General features: G+C 40.3%; 1 protein-coding gene across 2 annotated transcripts in view; it reads left to right on the top strand.

Moving 5' to 3' along the window:
- tyr (tyrosinase) overlaps nt 1–21,307 on the top strand; it is a 77,191-nt gene that overhangs the window by 38,491 nt on the left and 17,393 nt on the right. For both annotated transcript variants that reach the window (XM_048532909.1, XM_048532910.1), the window contains exons 2-3: nt 11,525–11,741; nt 19,650–19,797. In XM_048532909.1, the coding sequence (XP_048388866.1) occupies nt 11,525–11,741; nt 19,650–19,797 (365 nt within the window). The remainder of the gene's footprint in view (nt 1–11,524; nt 11,742–19,649; nt 19,798–21,307) is intronic.

Below are 21,307 nucleotides of genomic sequence, written 5' to 3'. Positions count from 1 at the left end.
TCCTAGAGTTGTGGTGCAAAGTGACTCCTGATGCATTGAATTAATTACATTGTCTCTGGTCTCTGCCATCTGAAGGACATGTGAAGCTACACCTGAAGCGCTGGTAAATGGAAAAGCATAATGGTTAAGGATAGCTTACAGGGCTTCTGTGATTGCTTTTATTTTAGTAAATTGTAGAATATATCTGCCCTTTCATTCTGATTTGAATACCTCCAGTGCCCAAAAGTTCAGTGGAGGATGGCTTGACAATTTTCAGCCTCAACCATGGCAAGCATGTGAAAGTATAGATTCATTTCCCTTGTACTCAATTTAAAATTAGCTTTTTTGCTTATAATCAGGATAACCACAAACCAGAATTTGTCCTGTGAATCTATGAAATCAAGGAAGGAAAAATCTTGCAGTGGGTCAGTCACATCACCCAGGAAAAACCCAATCCTGCTCTTCTATGTCCTCTACTGCTGAATCAGCTGATGAATGTGATGATCTATGTTTAATTTTCTGTACTGAAGCTATGACATGGATCCCATCACTTTTAGCACACATGACCCTCTGTACTGTAGGTATGACATGGATTTTGACCCTCCTGGCATGCATGACCCTCTATAGAACGATCTCGGCTCAATTTCCACCAGTGGCGTTCCCTAATGGCATTGACTTGACTGTGTATCTTTATATACTTTCGCCTGGTAAATTTTGAGTTCTTGTTCCTTCCCCACGCCTGTAAATCCCTTACAAAACTGTTTTACTCATTTTAGCTGATTGCTTTCCTAAAAACTTGCAATCTTCCCTGCCACACACTTTCTCCTGCACTCCTTCAACTTCTATTTAGTTTTAAGGTGTTAGGAGGAAGGTATAGACGAGACGTCAGAGGGAGGTTCTTCACCCAGAGAGTTGTGAGCACATGGAATACTTTGCCAGTGGTAGTCTTGGAAGCAGAGTCATTAGTGACATTTAAGTGACTGCTGGACATGCGCATGGACAGCAGTGAATTGAGGGGAATGTAGGTTAGGTCATTTTATTTTTGGATTAGGATTAATCCACGGCTCAACATTGTGGGCCGAAGGGCCTGTACTGTGCTGTACTTTTCTATGTTCTATGTTCCATACTCCACACCTAGAATGACCCCCTGTTGCCAATGAGCTTCTCCATCTGTTTTCCTTCCACTCTAGTTTTGGACTCTTGGGCTAGCCTGATCCTTCACCCACAAAAGCATACTATTCCTGAGAATCACTTAAGGAGCTCCACGTTGGCTGCATCTCATTCTGTGTGTCTCGCCACTATGTAATAATATGAAATCTACTATCTGATAAGTGAATATTAGCAGGCTTTATTAAACATTTACTATATATAGGGTTGGTCGGTGAAAACATTTTCTGAAATGCTAAAGTCTCAGTTTCATTTGATTTGATGTCACTATGTCACAACTCTTTACACACATTTTTATTAGCTACCATTAGTATAAAGGTATTGGAAACTCCATTATAGCTTTTTCTCCTTTATTTTTCAAATTGTCATAACTTTTGAGTCGCATTACGCTGGGAGTTCGAATAGATCAGAAAGAATGACGTTAAAGACAACAACAGAAGTACATAGCAAAACCTGAGAAATAACAGAAAGACTCATATTGGCTGTGTAGATTTTTAAGAACAATTTTCATAAGTAGTTTCCATTTTTAAATCATTTGCCTGGTTTTTCTTGTAAATTTACGATGGGACAATTATGTGTTCAAAGCATGTATGTTTCGATGTGAGCTTTGTCTCCTGCAGGGTATCTTTACTTTTTCCCTAACATGAAAATGTAGATATGGCTGACATGGTGTTTAATAATTCAGCCAAGCATTCATTACATTTCCCTTTTACAAACAAATATTAAATTAGCAAGCACTTCAGCAACAAGGCAAGCATTAAGCTTTTCAGTGATAAAAGAATACAGCTCTTTACCAATGTATCATGCTTCACTTAACTGAGTTAAAATAGTGTTATGAGACTTTGTTACTGTCTGGACACATGCTGCTATGCAATGATGACATCAATGAGTGAATCTCTTAAAGGTAAATTGATATACGAACCATTTGACCTAACATATCTCCCTTTTCCAAACAAAAAAACTTCGACAGATATACACATCTTGATTCAGTAATTGTGTACCTCCCTTCAAAGATACATGTTACTCTCAATCATGCTTGTTTGACACCATTGTTGTATTGCTGCTGGTTGCTGTCACTCAGCATCACTAATGGTTTTTTTTCCCCCCACACACTCGTTGCAGGATTGATATGTTGCACATTGGCTTGAACTGTTTCTGTTCCTTCATAATTTAACGCCATGACCAGTGATAACTCCATGTGAACTGGGCTGGTTGTATATTTTAGAAATCTTTGCTGGCATCCATATAACCCTGTATTCAAGAAGGGAGGCAGAAAGCAGGGAAGTGTAGCCCTGTTAGCATGACATCTGTTTTAGGAAAGACATTGGAATTGATGATTAAAGTGATACAGCTCTGCATTTAGAGGGTCTAAATCAGGAAGATTTAGTTTTGTCTTGTTCAAGGAAAATCATTTTTCACAAATTAATTAGCATTTCCTGAAAGAGTAACACATTGTGGATAAGAGCCTGTAGACCACCTATATTTCGATTTCCAGACTCATTTGATTAAGTACCACTTTGCAAGTAATTATGGAAAATAAAATCTCATGCTGTACTAGGTAACTTAGCATGGATAGAAGATTGGCTGGCAGAAAATAGAAACTTTGCACAAATGGAGTTTTGTCTAAATGGTATGATGTGACATGTGGAATCCAGCTAGAGTCTGTGCTGGGGCATCAACTTTTTATAAATTATACCAATGACCTCGATGTGGGCATTCTAGGCATAGTAACTAAATTTGAAAGGAGCATCAAGATAGGTATGAATGTATATTGTGAAGAAAACAAAGAGATATAAATAGTTTAAAGGATGGGACAAAATCTGGTATAAGATATAACATAGGAAACTGTAAAGGTGCTATGGTGATGGGAAAGATTAAAAATGCAGAGTGTTCATTAAATGGAGAATGACTGTAAGGCTTTGGAGTAAATTTCTAGCTCGGGTTGTGTGTGTTGAGGTTGGAAAACCAGAAGTGAGGTAATCCATCTCAACGGACCCCAGAGTTTAAAAACCAGGCGGGAAAACACATCAACGCTTCCTCGGAGGCTGCACTGAGGATATTACCAAGCATGGTACGAAATGTCTGCGAAACAAGAAACCAGCTCGGAGAATGACTGACTGCAGAATGATTTAGTGCATTATTAATGAGAGAGCAATCCATAGGTACAGCACATAAACCAGAGGCTAATAGGATACAGTTATGAGAGGAATTGAATATAACAGTAAGGATGGTATGCTTCAGTTATACAGGGCATTGAAAAGACCACATCTCGAATACTGTGCATAATTTTGTTCCCTGTGTTTAAGGAAGATTGTAAATGCATTTGTGATAATGGGAACTGCAAATGCTGGAGGGTCTAGGCCCGAAACGTCAGCTTTTGTGCTCCTGAGATGCTGCTGGGCCTGCTGTGTTCATCCAGCCTCACATTTTATTATCTTGTAAATGCATTTGTTTGATTCCTGGAATGAGCAAGTTGCCTTACGAGGATAGATTGGACAGGCAAGACTTGTTTCAACTACAATTTAGAAGACTGAAGGATGACTTGATTGAAGTGCATAAAATCCTGAGTGGCCTTGAAAAGTTGTACTTGGAAAGGATGCTTCATCTTGTGGGTCAGTTCAGAACTAGGTGGTACTGTTCTAAAAGTAGACCTGTCCTTTTTAAGTCAAAAATGAAAAGGCCTTTTGTCTGTGGGTTGTGCAACTTTGGCACTCTGCCTCAGAAGTTGGTAGAAGTGAGATCATAAGATATTTTAAAGCCAAATAGGTAGACTCTTGTTAAAGAAATCAAAATTAGTGTGGGGTAGATCGGAATGTGAAGTTTGAAATACCAGATAGATCAACCATGATCTGAGATAATGGGAACTGCAGATGCTGGAGAATCCAAGATAACGAAGTGTGAAGCTGGATGAACACAGCAGGCCAAGCAGCATCTCAGGAGCACAAAAGCTGACATTTCGGGCCTAGACCTGTCATCAGAGAGGGGGATGGGGTGACGGTTCTGGAATAAATAGGGAGAGAGGGGGAGGCAGACCGAAGATGGAGAGAAAAGAAGATAGGTGGAGAGGAGAGTATAGGTGGGGAGGTAGGGAGGGGATAAGACAGACAGGTCAAGGAGGCGGGATGAGGTTAGTAGGTAGGAAATGGAGGTGCGGCTCGAGGTGGGAGGAGGGGATAGGTGAGAGGAAGAATAGGTCAGAGAGGCGGGGATAAACTGGGCTAGTTTTGGGATGCAGTGGAGGGAAGGGACGAGCTGGGCTGGTTTTGGGATGAAGTGGAGGAAGGGGAGATTTTGAAGCTTGTGAAGTCCACATTGATACCATTGGGCTGCAGGGTTCTCCACATTGATACCATTGGACCACTTCCTACAGACAAACGGGGTAGCCATGGGTACCCTCATGGGCCCAAGCTATGCCTGCTTCTTTGTAGGTTACATGGAACAGTCCCTCTTCCGCACCTACACAGACCCCAAACCCCACCTCTTCCTCCGTTACATTGATGACTGTATCGGTGCCGCCTTTTGCTCCCCAGAGGAGCTCAAACAGTTCATCCACTTCAACAACACCTTCCACCCCAACCTCAAGTTCACCTGGGCCATCTCCAACACATCCCTCACCTTCCTGGACCTCTCAGTCTCCATCTCAGGTGACCAGCTAGAAACTGATGTCCATTTTAAGCCCACCGACTCCACAGCTACTTAGAATACACCTCCTCCCTCCCACCCACCCTCCTGCAAAGATTGCAACCCCTATTCCCAATTCCTCCGCCTCTGTCGCATCTGCTCCCAGGATGAGGCATTCCACTCCCGCACATCCCAGATGTCCACGTTCTTCAAGGACCGCAACTTTCCGGCTGCAGTAGGCGAGAACGCCCTTGACCATGTCTCCCACATTTCCCGCAACACACCCCTCACACCCTGTCCCCGCCACAACCGCCCTAAGAGCATCCCCCTCGTTTTCATATACCACCCCACCAGCCTCCGGATACAACGCATCATCCTCCGACACTTCCGCCATCTACAATCCGACCCCACCACCTGAGACATTTTTCCATCCCCACCCTTGTCTGCCTTCCGGAGAGACCACTCTCTCCGTGACTCCCTTGTCCGCTCCACACTCCCCTCCAACTCCACCACACCCGGCACCTTCCCCTGCAACCGCAGAAAGTGCTACACTTGCCCCCACACCTCCTCCCTCACCACCATCCCAGGCCCCAAGATGACTTTCCGTATAGCAGATGTTCTCCTGCACATCTGCCAATGTGGTATACTGTATCCACTGTACCCGGTGTGGCTTCCTCTACATTGGGGAAACCAAGTGGAGGCTTGGGGACCGCTTTACAGAACACCTCCGCTCGGTTCGCAACAAACAACTGCACCTCCCAGTTGCAACCATTTTAAGTCCCCCTCCCATTCCTTAGACGACATGTCCATCATGGGCCTCCTGCAGTGCCACAATGATGCCACCCAAAGGTTGCAGGAACAGCAACTCATATTCCGCTTGGGAACCCTGCAGCCCAATGGTATCAATGTGGACTTCACAAGCTTCAAAATCTCCCCTTCCCCCCCACTGCATCCTAAAACCAGCCCAGCTTGTCCCCACCTCCCTAACCTGTTCTTCCCTTCACCTATCCCCTCCTCCCACCTCAAGCCACACCTCCATTTTCTACCTACTAACCTCATCTGTCCATCCTCCCTGGACTAACCTATCCCCTCCCTACCTCCTCACCTATCTTCTTTTCTCTCCACCTTCGGTCCGCCTCCCCCACTCTCCCTATTTATTTCAGAACCCTGTCCCCATCCTCCTCTCTGATGAAGGGTCTAGGCCTGAAATGTCAGCTTTTGTGCTCCTGAGATGCTGCTTGGTGCCTGTGCTCATCCAGCTTCACACTTTGAGATCAGCCGTGATCTTATTGAATGGCAGAGCAGACTTGAGGGACCAAAATCTCTGCGGCTATTTTTTAATCCGGTATTTGTATTTCTAACTCTCATTCTCTCTGGTGTGGAAGTTCTCAATCTTTGGCTCACTTGTATATCTCTTTCGTTTTTTTCTCTGTCTTTTGAAGAATGCCTAATGTGTTTCTAAATCATTCATAAATGTGTTCTAAGGACAAGTCATTCTGCATTGAATAATCCCTTTTTCATTGTGTTGCTGAAATTTTGTGCAACACCATGTGAAAATCTTTTATTGCTTGATATGCAATGATCATTGATTCAATATTATGTTGAATTCAGAAGTCACATGACCCCAAGTTATAGTCCAACAAGTGTATTTGAAATCACAAGCTATTGAAGTACAGTTCCTTTGTCATTGAAGTGAAAAGAAGTGGACAGGCACAGAATTTATAGGTGGAGAGATAATTTGCAAGCTAATTCCAGGTAATTAAGACTCTCAACAGATAAATACAAATAGTGTGAGTGGAGTGTCAACAAACTGAATAACAAGTCTTTGAGATAATTAAAAGTGTCAGACACTGAGTCAAGCGTCAACAAACTGAATAACAAGTGAAGGAATGACCTATGATCCAGTTGATTAAGGCACAGATATAGTTACAAAAAGCCAAAACTAAAATGGTGCCAAAGACACATCTTCCTTACTGTTCTGTTTTGATATCATCACCTTGATAACTTTTATTATTATCTTTCTATCTTAATTTGTAAAATTTTTTATTACTTATTACCTTGATTAGATCTTGGTCATGCGACTCTGATACCTTTCATGTTATTCCAGTCATTGGGTTTGTCTCTAGTGCCACCTTATTTTTGATTTTTGTAAATATCTCTCTGTTTTAATCAATTGGATCATAGGCCATCCCTTCACTTGCTATTCAGTTGTTAACACTTCTGATCATCTGCAAGGGCTTGTTATTCAGCCTGTCAAAACTCCACTAACACTTGTCTGGTGACACTCTTAATTATCTGGAATTATCTTACCATTATTCCTCTGCCTATAAATCCTGTGCCTGTGTGTTTCCCTCCACTTTAGCTGATGAAGGAGCAGCACTCAGAAAGCTTGTGATTTCAAATAGCCCTGTTGGGCTATAACTTCTGACTTTGTTGAAGTCTAACAGCAAAACCTCCACATCAATAATATGTTCTGCTAGACTGTTTGAGTGTTGATAGTGAGGTGATGAATTATGTGGGTCATTCCCCATTTAATATACGTATCTTAAAATGGTTGTCAGAACTGTTGTCTACTGTCAGATGCTATCCAAACCCATATGGAAAAAAACTGAAAAATGTGGTCAATGTGTCTGTGACAGTCACATTTGTTGTATTGCTAAGTCATCAAACAATGTAAAATTTGGAGAAATAATCCATCATAAGGATTAAACCTTCTGCATGTACTGTGGAAAAAAAATCCATTGAGTTTTGATCAAGAAGTGGGTGTAACGTCAGGTGGAGTCTCTAGCTCCCTCTACTGGGTATTGTGTTTTTGGCATGCTTGACATGCATTCATGAGTCATTGAGTATCCTGATTCATTGGCCAGTGCACAGCTACACATGCTGGCCCACGTGAGGATCCTGTACTCATGTCTCCATGGTGTAATATGATGTGCTATCTTGGCATAATCAGCATTAGAACTTGTTTGCCCTTGAAAATGACTTGTCATGATATTCTGAGTTCGTCTCCAAAATGGCCAAAAGTAATGTTCTTAGGTTGTCTTTAAAATTGTCAGACTGTCCCTTGATAATGGTTGTTTATAATTTTTATAGTCCTTCATTTTTGAAAGTTTCTAAATGCAGCTGTTCACATTGGCATAACATATTGAAGATGAAGGTGTTCTTAAGGTCAATTAATTTGATTGGTAGAACAGACCCTTTGCGCCATACAATGTGATTGGAATTTCATGAATTGTGTCTATCTGAGATATGTGCAAACGGGTACTGCTGCCAGTGCCGGACTGTTGATATCTACCATGTAGAACATTTCAGGAAGCCATGATGAGCTTGTGTCATAGCATTGCAGAGTGATTTGTCATGATACACTGACTGGTCTGTCCCTGACTAAAATGAACAAATATTCTCTGGTATGTCTCAAATATTGTCAGGCCATCCGTGGATAATGGTTGTTAGCAACTCTTTAACAGACATTGATTTTCAATGAAGTATGATTCTGCCAATGCATGTAATTGGTGTTTCAATGTGTGCTGAAAGATAGTCTCTTGGAGGCTATACGGTGGAGAGCTACTTGCTCAGGTAAATGTCTTTTCGAATGCACAACATTACTATATTGGTACTAGGTCCCATATCGAATTTATTTTTCAGGTTTTCAAGACTTATTAATATTAATGATCATTAATGTTGACCAGATAAATGATGGGAAACTTATTTAGTGAGATGAAAAATGTGATGGGTATTTTCATGTTGTGAAATTTGTTTTTCACTCACTGAACCGCACTGATATGATACACAAAGGCAAACACTTCAAAACTTTCCTTGCTGCCAGCATTGAGGTGCTTTACTACCTGTTAGTGACTTGTGTATTGTTCTGGGGTCAGCTTGGTTTTTGAAACCAGTCTTCCTAAACATGCATACAAAATGACCCTTGGTGCCATATGATTTTCAGATTCCAAGAAAAGTTGGATAACTTCTGCACAGGTGTGATAAACTACAGCTATTAAATATTGAATTGAATAGTTGATTGTAACAATAGTGTTGGCTTCACCTAAAGCATATAACGATTGTTGTTGAGCCACCATTGTACTTTCATATACTGAACCAACATCAAGTAATCCATCAACTATATGACTCTTCCACTTTTCTATAAGATCCTTCCTGAAGACTCAAATTGGTGTGAAGAAAATAGCAAATTCAATAAGGCTTTGACCACTCCTCTTCAGAGAAGTCACATTCATAACCTTGCTGCAGTATCCAACAAACTGACCAATAGGTTCTTTTCATTGGAGTCTATTAATCCTGAACGTTAATTCCAGTAATTTTCTACAATTTTTCTGATTCTTTCCATTCATCAATAGGAAGACCAATGTATTAATTCTGTGAAACTCCTCTTGCCAATGTCTAACAAAAGATTTTCAAATTCACTGCTCAGGATTATTTTTCACTTGGTCCATATGATATAGATGTGCCTAATGTTTGAAAAGTTAGAATTCAATAATGGTACAACTGGCTACCCATTCCATATTTAAGTCTTTGCCCTCTTGGTGAAGATCTTCTATAGTTTTAAAAATAGAACATTGAGCTATTTCCAAAGGCTTTGTTTCACTCTTTTGCCTTTATGGTATCTGTTTCCCTTAATTTTTGCCTGTTATTGTTTCTTACTTGGCTTTAATTCCTTTTGATAATGTTGGATTAAAACGTACAGCTTCATTCAAAAACTACAGGCTTGCATTTTTTTAGACTTCCATCAGTAGATGACTTTTATACCAAGTAAGTGATGATGATGGCATGTAGGTCTCTCTCCATTTTCACACCAAATTGGAGAGACAAGATGACTAAACCAACCAAGGTTTGGATACAGGTAGAGAGAGTTAGTATAGAAAACAGTTTTTAGGTGTTTCTTACCTGTGCTTTTCTTTCTATGAAGGCTTTTAACCATGTTGAGAACAGCATTTTTTTCAAAAGGAGATTCAGAACTTCAGGTTGTCAATTTTTGTTTTTATTACTGTCTCAGCAAAATACTGTAACATTCAGACTGATTTGTATTTGCAACTTTACTGTTAGAAATTTCTTCTGGATTGAAAGAAATTAGAAATTATCTCTGCACTTTGTATTTAGAGGAACTGAGCAGGCTGAATGTCTGAGCTCTGACCTCAGGTGCTATTATCTAGTTTACCATCAATTAGGTTTCCAAATAACTACCACTGAAATCTTGAAGGTATCTCTTTTTACAGGCACCATCACTTACCATTATTTATGTTTTGTGTCCAGCAAAGTTTTTTTTTAACCTGATGTAACAATGCTTGTGTTATTTCCTATAATGTAACAATCTAGATCTACATAATATGACACTGAAGAATTATTCATGAAGTCACTTTGGGATTTTAAGGGCACCCTTCCTTGTGCTTTCTAATTACTGTTCTAGCTATGGTCTTCTCATAACCACAAACCATGAGGATCCATGAATATTCATATATTTGAAGGTTGAATACCATCAGGTTTTACTTATCTGTGGTATCTTGGAAAACTACCTCAAAAAATTTCAATATCCATGTTTATTTTTCCAATATGAAACTGTAATATGTTGAAAGTATTCATTACTCCTACTAATGGCTTCTGAGGGTGATTACTGTTATCAATGTTCAGAGGGAACATTTTTTAATTAAAAACATTAATTTTTAAACAAAATTTGTTAATCAGAAATGAATTCTATTGATTGTAGATATGCCAGTTTAATAAAATATGCAGTTCACTGCCTCTTCAAGCTGATGTTATGGACCAGACCAAACCCCCTCAAAATATTTTAAGAAGGTAGCCTAGCCTCTAATGTTTTCTTATTTTATAGGTAAATGTAAGGTGTTGTGTTCCGGATGCAATTCAATTGGTTAATCCATAAGGCTTGAAATAAAACACACTATTTATACCCTACAAGTTAAATACATAAAAATAAAAGAATTAGCTTAACTCTAACTCTAACAAACTGCTTAACAAAATAATAGATATATTAACAACTACTAATTAGCTGTTCCATTTTCTAATATCCCGTAAACACATCCTTGGCAAAAGCACATTCGGTAAAATGGATTATCTCACATACAGCTCTAGCAGCAGGAAGAGAACCTCAGCTTTTAGCTGTAACAGTGAGAGGAATAATAGTTTTCACATCCAGGTTGAAGACCCCAGAAACTGCTACTAAAAACTAAAACTAAAAAGAAATCCTGGTTCTGTGGGAGCTTGAACCCACCCATTCGAGCTCTTCTATTGTTCCAACTTTTAAAATAAACCCAAGAAGAGTCTAGGCCCAAAATGTCACCTTTCCTGCTCTTTTGATGCTGGTTGGCCTGCTGTGTTCATCCAGCTCTACACCTTGTTGTCTCAAATTCTCCAGCATCGGCAATTCCTGCTATCTCTACCTTAGAAGTTGTTTACTTTAATGGCTTTGGAGCAGACTGCTTGCCACCTGTCTCAATCTTTCTTTATATTTTTAAAAAAAGAACAAAATACACCTCTTAAAACCATGGTATTGTGGCACTAATAAATTGCATTGTCCTTGCATCCTTCTGAGATATAGCTCCAGGAAACCCTGCACTACTAAGAGACACAGGCCTCTGATAGAAACCATAGCAAAAGGTATTTCAAACCCACTGCATTATAGTACATGTAATTCAAAATTATTTTTGGGAATAAAGCCTGTATATTTTCTAAAAATTCTTGGCATATCAGTGAGAAAAATCAATTTTATGTATTTGTTTTGCCACAGGTAATATGCACCAGGTCAGAAGAATACAACCGTCGTGAAGTTTTGTGTAATGGTGTCCCTGAGGGACCCATTCAACGCAATCCAGGGAACCAGGATCAAAAGAGAACACACAAGCTTCCAACCTCAGCAGAAGTGGAATTCTGTCTGACTTTGACAAATTATGAAACCGCACCTTTTGATAAGTTTTCTAATTTTAGCTTCCGGAATACTTTAGAAGGTATCTTTCGTGTTCTTGTTTCCAAGTTATATGCCAATTGGAGGATGTGGAAATCTATTTCTTCGTATAGCTCATTAAAATGACTTCAGCATGCCATATTTGTTTATAATATAGGCAGAGATGCTCTTTTGAAATATATGTACGTGGGCATTATAGTAAGAGCAGGGTGGGGAAACTTTCAGAAGTTTGATAAAGACTTGGCTTAAGGTTAAAACAGCTGGTATTATTCCCCCAAGAAATTGCCTCTGTAAACTGATGTATAATGCACAACTGAAATTATCCTTCTATAACATGTTTATGATGACATCTTCTGGACTAAATTAGTCCTTTTCTATTTTGTTTACAATGGAGCAGCACATAGAGTTACAGTCCAATATTTAATCAGAACCAATGGAAAAAGGAAAGTGGGACCAGAAATGAATGGTGAAGACCCCACCATTTAGACTGTTGTTCCTGTACAAGTAGTTCTGCTATAATGCATGTTTCGTTAATGGGAATTGGCACAATTTCACTATGACGCGAGGTCACTCAAGAATGCAACTATCGTGTTATAGGAGAACTACCTGCAGATATCTCATGCTGTTGGGGCCATTTCATGCCTGGGGAAGGTCTGAGGCCATTCAGCAGCTGGAAGTGAACTCTGATGTGCTGTATTGTTACCTGACAAGAAGGGACGTGCTGACTGCATGTTTAAACAGCCGCCAGCATTCAAGTCCTCTTAACAGTCTTTGTGGTTGTGATATACTCTGAAAATGCTTAGCTGAATTTTTCAGGTGAACGCTTACCTCTTCAGTACTCGGTGACCACTAACTCCTCTAGCATCCTGTTATGAAAAGGCTAATATGATTTGGGTGTGGAAAGGCAGACCAGCTTAGGATCTTGAAGGGGACAGACCTGTTTTCTTGGGTGTTTCAATACTCTTTGTAGCAATGTTCATCTTACTAAGGTAATTAGTCCTTGATTGCTGTTATGCAATAAACTATACCTGTACTTTGCTTGAGAGAAGAGCCTCTTCATGTTTTCCTTTGTTTCCTGTGTTTTCCTTTCCCACATTATATCAAGTAGGCCTTGTCGAATTAGGAGGATGGTGATGATGATGTATCCAACGACATGTATCAGTGTTTGTCAATGCATGTTCAGAAAACCCAATGCCAATGATGATCATCTGAAGACTGAACTTGGGTGTACCATTGCAATACTTTCAGCCAGCCCTGACTGCTCCAGCCCCAGTTATCACTGACTATTCCAGCATCTTCAAAAGAAAGATGCAAGAGAAATTTGCCTGGTGGTATGGCAGAAGCAAGGTTCCAAATGACCCGACAATTCAGCAGTGACTCCCAGCATATTCTCTTCCTGGCTACATGGACAAAGCAAAACGTCCTTTTCCAAGGCACAAGAGGTGGAGACCTTCCCAACTGACTGACAGATCAAGCTCATATCTTCATTGCAGAGGAGGTCTGCAGCTCCAATGTCATCTGGAGAATGTGACTGTGGTGTTGCAACTTGGTTCACAACCTATTCTCCAAACTTAGATATTACTGACAATGTCAGCATCTGTTACACATCCTAATTGACCTGAAACTGAATTGTTGCTAGGGCCATTTCAAAGGACAGTCAAGAGTTGACCACGTTGCTGTGCGTCTGGATTTTCATGTAAACCGGACCAGACAATCATGACAGAGATACTTATGTGAAAGGATATCAGTGAGTTTGGTGGGCTTTTACTACAATCAACAATAGTTCCTTGGCACCATTACCATCACCATCCCTTGAGAATGGATTTATAATTCCAGACTTACTAATTAAATTTAATTTCCATATTTGCCATGTTGGAATGTAGAATAATTCTGAGGATATGACTTTGATATTATCCTTAACACCACCATCTCCACTTGCATCACTTCCCTCATCAGCCAGAACAAGGGAAACCTCAAGTGAATGTAGGGATAGTATTCATGCATCCTCCAATGTATGGGCATTGATATGAACTGCAAGAGCTTGTATCAGATCTTATCTGGTTGGGCAAGAACTCCCAAACATTTTATTCTTTCATGCAGGTTAATCGCAGGAATAAAAAGCTTCCATTTACTGGGGACAATCATCTACCTCTGACAAACAGGAGGCCTTAGAGGGATTTTTTTTTGAAGGGTTATCACACTGGGTTATCTCTGACTCCAGCATCTGTAGTCCTTACCATCTCTACCTTAGAAGATGACATCATTCACTCACATCTTCTATCAGTGCAGATACTGTGGTTCAGTGAATCTGCGTTCGCAGAGAGATATGGAGTCAGATCTGGATCAAGCACCACACAGATGTCAGGCGCTGTGACAGCAAGGCCTGCATGGTCTAGGCATCAGAATGATTGCTTAAGTATACCAAAGATCTACTCAATGGCATTTCATGTCGTAGCACAGCTCTGCACACTAAAGCCAAGCAGTGATTGGATGGCCCATACTAATCAGTAGCCACTCTTTGGTTTGACAATGTGTCTTAAACTCTGATTAATATAGTGAACTGCCACAGAATACAGGCATTGTGACCACTGATAATATATTATGCATTGAGCATGGTTGTATAGCATCTGTATATATGGAATGACATTACATCCGGTTACATGTGTTTCAGAATTGACATGCAACATCCTCAATAGGATGTGTGTGGTCAGTGCCACAGGGAATCCTGCTTTCCTGGAAAAGCCACATTCTTGCTCTCCCTGCTTTCCTCTAACAAGAGAAACTGAAAAGTATTCAACACTGTACGTATATTACGTCTATGACTCCCAAATACGACAATGGACAGAGCTTTAATCTGAACCAGTTTAAAATAAGTCCAACACAAAGAAGTTCATGTCACCTTCACAGTCATTGGTAATGTCATCCCTTTTCTGCATAAATACTGCAAGTCTGCCTGTAACAGATGGCTGATTTTAACAAGCATTTTTTATAGTGAAATGGAGATGTCATGTAATCAGAGATAAGGGTCTAGGCCCGAAACATCAGCTTTTGTGCTCCTGAGATGTTGCTTGGCCTGCTGTGTTCATCCAGCTACACACTTCGTTATCTTGGAGGTGTCATGTACATCGTTTCTCACTGAGTTTGAGGGAGGGGAAGATCCTGGATCGATATGGCGTCCTGTTGAGTTTCTTTTGCTCCCTCCTTATCTCCCTTTGAACAGTTTGTCCTCCTTTGAGTTGTCTCTGCTTATTCTCTGCAAAATACTTTAGGGCAGATACAAACAATGGCACTTGTATTTTGAGGGAAAAAGATGCTCAAAGCAGAACTTTTGAGTTCAGAACTAGGGCTTGCACCAAATGCCATACCACTGACTGTGAACTCCAAAAACTTCAACTAGCAGAGTAAAATGACAAACAGCAGGGTCGGTGTTGGGTTCACTGCTGTTTGCCATTTTTATCAATCGCCTGGATAAGGGCATAGAAGGATGGGTTAGTAAATTTGCAGACGACACTAAGGTCGGTGGAGTTGTGGATAGTGACGAAGGATGCTGTAGGTTGCAGAGAGACATAGATAAGCTGCAGAGCTGGGCTGAGAGGTGGCAAATGGAGTTTAATGCAGACAAGTGTGAGGTGATGCACTTCGGTAGGAGTAACCGGAAGGCAAAGTACAGGGCTAATGGTAAGATTCTTAGCAGTGTAGATGAGCAGAGAGATCTCGGTGTCCATGTACACAGATCCTTGAAAGTTGCCACCCAGGTTGACAGGGCTGTTAAGAAGGCGTACAGTGTTTTAGCTTTTATTAATAGAGGGATCGAGTTCCGGAACCAAGAGGTTATGGTGAAGCTGTACAAAACTCTGGTGCGGCTGCACTTGGAGTATTGTGTACAGTTCTGGTCACCGCATTATAAGAAGGATGTAGAAGCTTTGGAAAGGGTGCAGAGGAGATTTACTAGGATGTTGCCTGGTATGGAGGGAAGGTCTTACGAGGAAAGGCTGAGGGACTTGAGGCTGTTTTCATTAGAGAGAAGAAAGTTGAGAGGTGACAATTGAAACATGAAATAATCAGAGGGTTAGATAGGGTGGATAGGGAGAGCCTTTTTCCTAGGAGGGTGACGGCAAGCACGAGGGGGCATAGCTTTAAATTGAGGGGTGAAAGATATAGGACAGATGTCAGAGGTAGTTTCTTTACTCAGAGCGTAGTAAGGGAATGGAACGCTTTGCCTGCAACGGTAGTAGATTCGCCAACTTTAGGTACATTTAAGTCGTCATTGGACAAGCACATGGACGTACATGGAATAGTGTAGGTTAGATGGGCTTGAGATTGGTATGACAGGTCGGCACAACATCGAGGGCTGAAGGGCCTGTACTGTGCTGTAATGTTCTAATGTTCTATGTTCTAAACTTGTGAAAGGCTTCTACAAACTCAACAACAGAAGGTCAAGATTAATCAGCAACTAATCTGAAAGTAGTTGATAATTCCTTTAAATAACATTTGGGTTTGGATCATGTAGCAGGAGTAGGGAAGCATGCAAAATGCCTATTCAGGTATGTTTGATTAATTAATAGATGGATTTACCTCATATGTTGAGCTCAGAAATGGCAACAATAAAATCAAATCCCTGACTGACATTACAGTCTGCTGATTTACTTAGTCACAGAGATGTACAGCATAGAAGCAGACCCTTCAATCCAACCTATGTATGCCAACCAGATATTCTAAATTAATCTGGTCCCAGGTGCCAGCATTTGGCCCATATCCTTGTAAACCCTTCCTATTCATATACCCATCAGATCCTTTTAAATGTTGTAATTGTATCAGCCTCCTCCACTTCGTTCCACGCACACACTACCCTCTGCATGAAAAAGTTGCCCCTTAAGTCCCTTTTAAATCTTTCCTCTCTCACCTTAAACTTATGCCCTCTAGTTTTGGATTCTCTTTCCCTAGGGAAAAGGCCTTCACTCTTCACCCTATCCATGCCCCTGATAATTTTACAAACTTCCATAAGGCCACCCCTCAGCCTCTGATGCTCTAGGGAAAATAGCCTCAGCCTATTCAGCCTGTCCTTATAGCTCAAACTCTCCAACCCTGGCAACATACTTGAAAATTCTTTCTGGCACCCTTCAAATTTCATATCTTTCCTACAGCAGAGAGACCAGAATTGAATGCAATATTCCAAAACTGGTCTAATCAATGTCCTGTACAGGTGCAACATGTTCTCCCAATTTCTATACTCAATGCACTGACCAATAAGGGCAAGCTTACCAAATGCTTTCCTCACTATCCTGTCTATCTGCCACTCCATTTTCAAGGAACTATGAACCTGCACCCCAATGTTTTTGTGTTTGGCAATACTCCTGTGAACCTTACTATTAATGAATAAGTCCTGCCCTGATATGCCTTACCAAAATGCATCTGATGCTAATTACCACAATTTAGCTCACCATTTTTAACCTAAAATAGCTTCCACAAAACTGCATGAATGGGAGTACAGCACAACTGAATTTTGCAGCTAATAGGCTTTAATTGGATTTATCCAGTTCATTATTTTAATGCCCCTCCATAGGGTCATACAAACAAACTTTCAACTGTTTCTGAACATGATTGGCTGTTATGCCATGATATTTAACCTGGTAACGTAGTTAAGTCAATGAGTTTTATGGTCCACGTATTTCACAAATATTTACTTTACTTTCGAACACAATTGAAACAACATGAAGGTCTTTCACACTTCCTGTGACTGCTATTGTCACTCCACAGCTTCAGTTTGGTCCTGCAAATAGCTTTGTTGTGCTGATGCCAATAAGTTTATGAACACAATACGTAGAAATGGAAAAAGCAAAATTGTCTCAGCCTTAGTGATGCAAGATTGGCAAGATCAGCACTGAGCTGGCTTCTGCAATTAGGTATACCCCAGCCAATGGTCTAATGTGGTAAATCCCTCCCCCATAACAAGTGGCTCATTTAGAGATTTCCCAATAGCACGATTGGCTTAGTGCATACTATTATATAATGTTGACGTTTATTTTGAGAGGACTTGAATATAAAAGCAGGGATGTACTACTGAGGCTTTATAAGGCTCCGGTCAGACCACATTTGAAGTATTGCATGCAGTTTTGGGCCCCATCTCTCAGGAAGAATGTATTGGCCCTGGAGCAGGTTCAGAGAAGGTTCACGAGAATGGTCCTAGGAATGGAAAGCTTAGCATATAAGGACTCTGGGACTATACTCTTTGGAGTTTAGGCAGATGAGGGGGGATCTAATTGAAACTTTCAGAATGCTGAATAATCCGGACAAAGTGGATGTTGGGAAGATGCTTCCATTGGTAGGAGAGGCTAGGGCCCGAAGGCACAGCCTTAGAGTAAAGGGAAGACGTTTTAGAACGAGGTAAGGAGAAACTACTTCAGCCAGAAGAGTGGTGAATCTATGGAATTCACTGCCATAGAAGGCTGTGGAGTCCAGGTCATTGAGTACAATTAATACTGAGATAGATAGGGTCTTGATTATCAAGGGGATCAAGGTTTACAGGGAGAAAGCAGGAGAATGGGGTTGAGCTACTTATCAGCCATGATTGAATGGCAGAGCAGCCTCGAAGGGCTGAATGGCCTAATTTCTGCTCCTATGTCTTATGGTCTTCTGGTATTATTACTGGATAGCTGACCTTGGAGGACTGCAGCTTACTATTAATGTAAAGGTTTTGATTATCACAAGCTGATTAATTCTTCAGAGTGGCATAAATAGGAAACAGCTCCTTATGAAGTGGAGAGATTTGCAAGTTCAAAATATTGCTGGAAAAGCTCAGCATGTCTGGCAGCATCTGTGAAGGAGAAAACAGAGGTAATGTTTCGGGTCCGGTGACCTTTCCCCAGAACTGATATTTAGGTTTTTACTTTTATTTAGGTTTACAAATACAAAAGTTTTACAATGCGAAGTGGCAAAATTTGACCTGAAGTAAAATCTCACATGCAAAAGGCATGGAAGAAAGTTCCTAACCAAGTCAACAAAAGAACTCAAGTTCCTCACATCTGTATTCATCAACAGACTTTGTTTGTTGATGATGGGTAAAAAGTAAACGTTATTTTGGCACTCATTTCTTGTAGGAATTGTCAAAGATGGTAAATTACAACAAGTTATGAAATTTTACATGTTGTGAGAGTACAGTATTATACATTAATTGTTCATTGTGTCACCCTTTCCTTTAAGGTTGTGCTGACTATTGACAGTAGTAATCCAGACTTCCATTTTGAGTTGTTGCCACTGTTAGGAATTTCTTAAACGTGTCCAGAGGATTTCGCTGATAATCTAACAGATGTTTTTCTTGTCTCTTACCACACTCAATTAATGCAGTCAATCACATACTTGTTGCATCCTCTACAAAATTAGTTGTCATACATAATGTTTCAAGGCTAAATTATCATGAAAACATTATTTGAATACAATCCGTGTGCAAGTCTTAGAGACTGGTGGAGGCCTGGGCCTGAATTTTCCAAAGGCCAGATAATCGCTTCTGCAGAGTAGATGGTGTCTGAATATGGGGATCTTGCGGAATCCTGATATCACAAACTCCAAAGGAATTGCCTGGGAAATTGAAGATTTCACTGGGCAATTTCCCTCCATTTGGAATTCTCCAAAAGTTTCCATTTCAATTGGAGAATTTAGAGGGCTCTGCTGCAGTTAGGTATATAGTAATAAGTAATGCAAACATGTTACACTTGCCAAGAACAAGAATTAGACATTTTCAGAAATAGATTTGTAAAAACAATTATACAAAGATTGCTCTTCTTTCTGTGCTATTGTTTGAGATGTAACCAGTGTCATTTCACTGTTCCTTAGTTACACTAGTCTCAAAGGCGACAAATTATTTTAATTTTGTTGTTATTTGTGTGTGTGGTTATCTAACTAATAAGACTGTATTCAATGACAGTTCAAATAGATATCTTTTTTTCTCAAACAGGCTTTGCCAATCCAAATGATGCTGTATCCAATACATCACAGAGTAGTTTGCATAATGCCTTGCACATTTATATGAATGGTACAATGTCCAGAGTCGGTGGATCAGCCAATGATCCAGTCTTTTTACTTCACCATGCTTTTGTTGACAGGTAAGTGTGACTGAAAATAAATCTACTCCATGGTGTCCTCTATTTACTGGTTATTCACTACAGAAATTCCTTATATACGCCATGTTGCCTGCTTAGCAAGTGGCCTAGAAATTTGATTGTGTTTGTGTTTTGAGAAGAGGTGCTCCGTGCTCATGTTAGTGGAGTCCCAGACAGCACTTAATATTTTAGCTATGTGCTCCTTGAGACATGTATCCTGTGCTATTCATTGATTGTAAAAGATTTGGTGATGGTTTGAGCCTGGGAAGGGCAGAAACCAAAAATAAAATGTATCACATGCTAATTAAAGACAGCTAACCCGTTTTCAAAGTGAGTGTTTGATGTGGTGAGCAATACCATACTAGTATGCCTCTTAGCCATGTGAATCACTGCAGGCACACATCTTACTGCCAGTTCAACAAAGCTACAGAATGGCGAAACTACTGCCCAACGAACTAGTATCATAGTACTATATATCTAGAATTGAGCATTGATGAGCTGTATAGAAGCCCAGGCAGTTGAAGGGAAACACAGATGTTCAGAGTTGCTAAAAGCTACAGAAAAGGAATGAAGTATCAGGCTGCAGCTGAAAGCACATGGTATGACATAACAGCAGCAAATCTTCCTCTTCTGGTAATATGAAGCAGAGCTTGCAGTTTTTCCACTCAGAATAGCACCATTACAAAACTTTGACAGCTTTAAGCTAACAAACTAGAACAGTTACGAGTAACTACACTTTGTTCACTTTTGGGAAGGAACTACAAAGTCCATTCCATTCTAAATCTCTCCGAAAAACCAAAGGAAACAGACAGCAGGAATTTTGCAAGCATTGAAGGCATAACAGTATGTGTTCAATATTAGGGCCCAGGGTGAAAAAGAATCCATTGATCAACATATGACTGCATTAGCACGGCTTGCAGAATCCTCTATAACCAAAAGATGACCTGATTAAAGGCATTTTTTTATAGGCATGAGCAATCCCACAGCTAGAGCAAATCTCTGTTCAGAAAGCTCGCAACATATGCAGAAGTGCCGACATTATAAATCACCAGATCAAGCATGACAGAATTGACGAGACCTTGCATCAAGTTTTTAGACCTTCCAGGCTGGGTGTATATAAAGGTCACAGACAAAGGTTAGGATGAAAATATTGTTTAGAACATTCTGCAAAGGAAAAGATATCATGAGGAAAACAATGTTATCACTGCAAGAAGTCAAATCACTTTGCCAGTAAGTGTTTGCCTGGAAAGAAGCACAACAGTAGGTACAGATAGCTACTGGAGAGATAACAGCTGAAGATTTTCTTGAATCTGTCAGTTTTGTTGCAAAATTTTTGCCTAGCTTGCCAAAGTGTGAACCATCATGCTGATTATTTCCAAGGATATACAATGCTGTTTAGGGCACAAATGAAGAAGCAGGTTCAATAAATTCAAGCAACTACTGATGGCAGAGCCACTGCTGAAGTAATATGATGTAATCACCTTGCAGTGGGGTGCCAGCAAGACAGTACTTG

This window comes from Stegostoma tigrinum, chromosome 6 (genome assembly GCF_030684315.1).
Source record: "Stegostoma tigrinum isolate sSteTig4 chromosome 6, sSteTig4.hap1, whole genome shotgun sequence".
Lineage (NCBI taxonomy): Eukaryota > Metazoa > Chordata > Chondrichthyes > Orectolobiformes > Stegostomatidae > Stegostoma > Stegostoma tigrinum.
The sequence above is the reverse complement of the archived record's forward strand: the minus strand, read 5'-3'. Positions and strand labels throughout refer to the sequence as shown.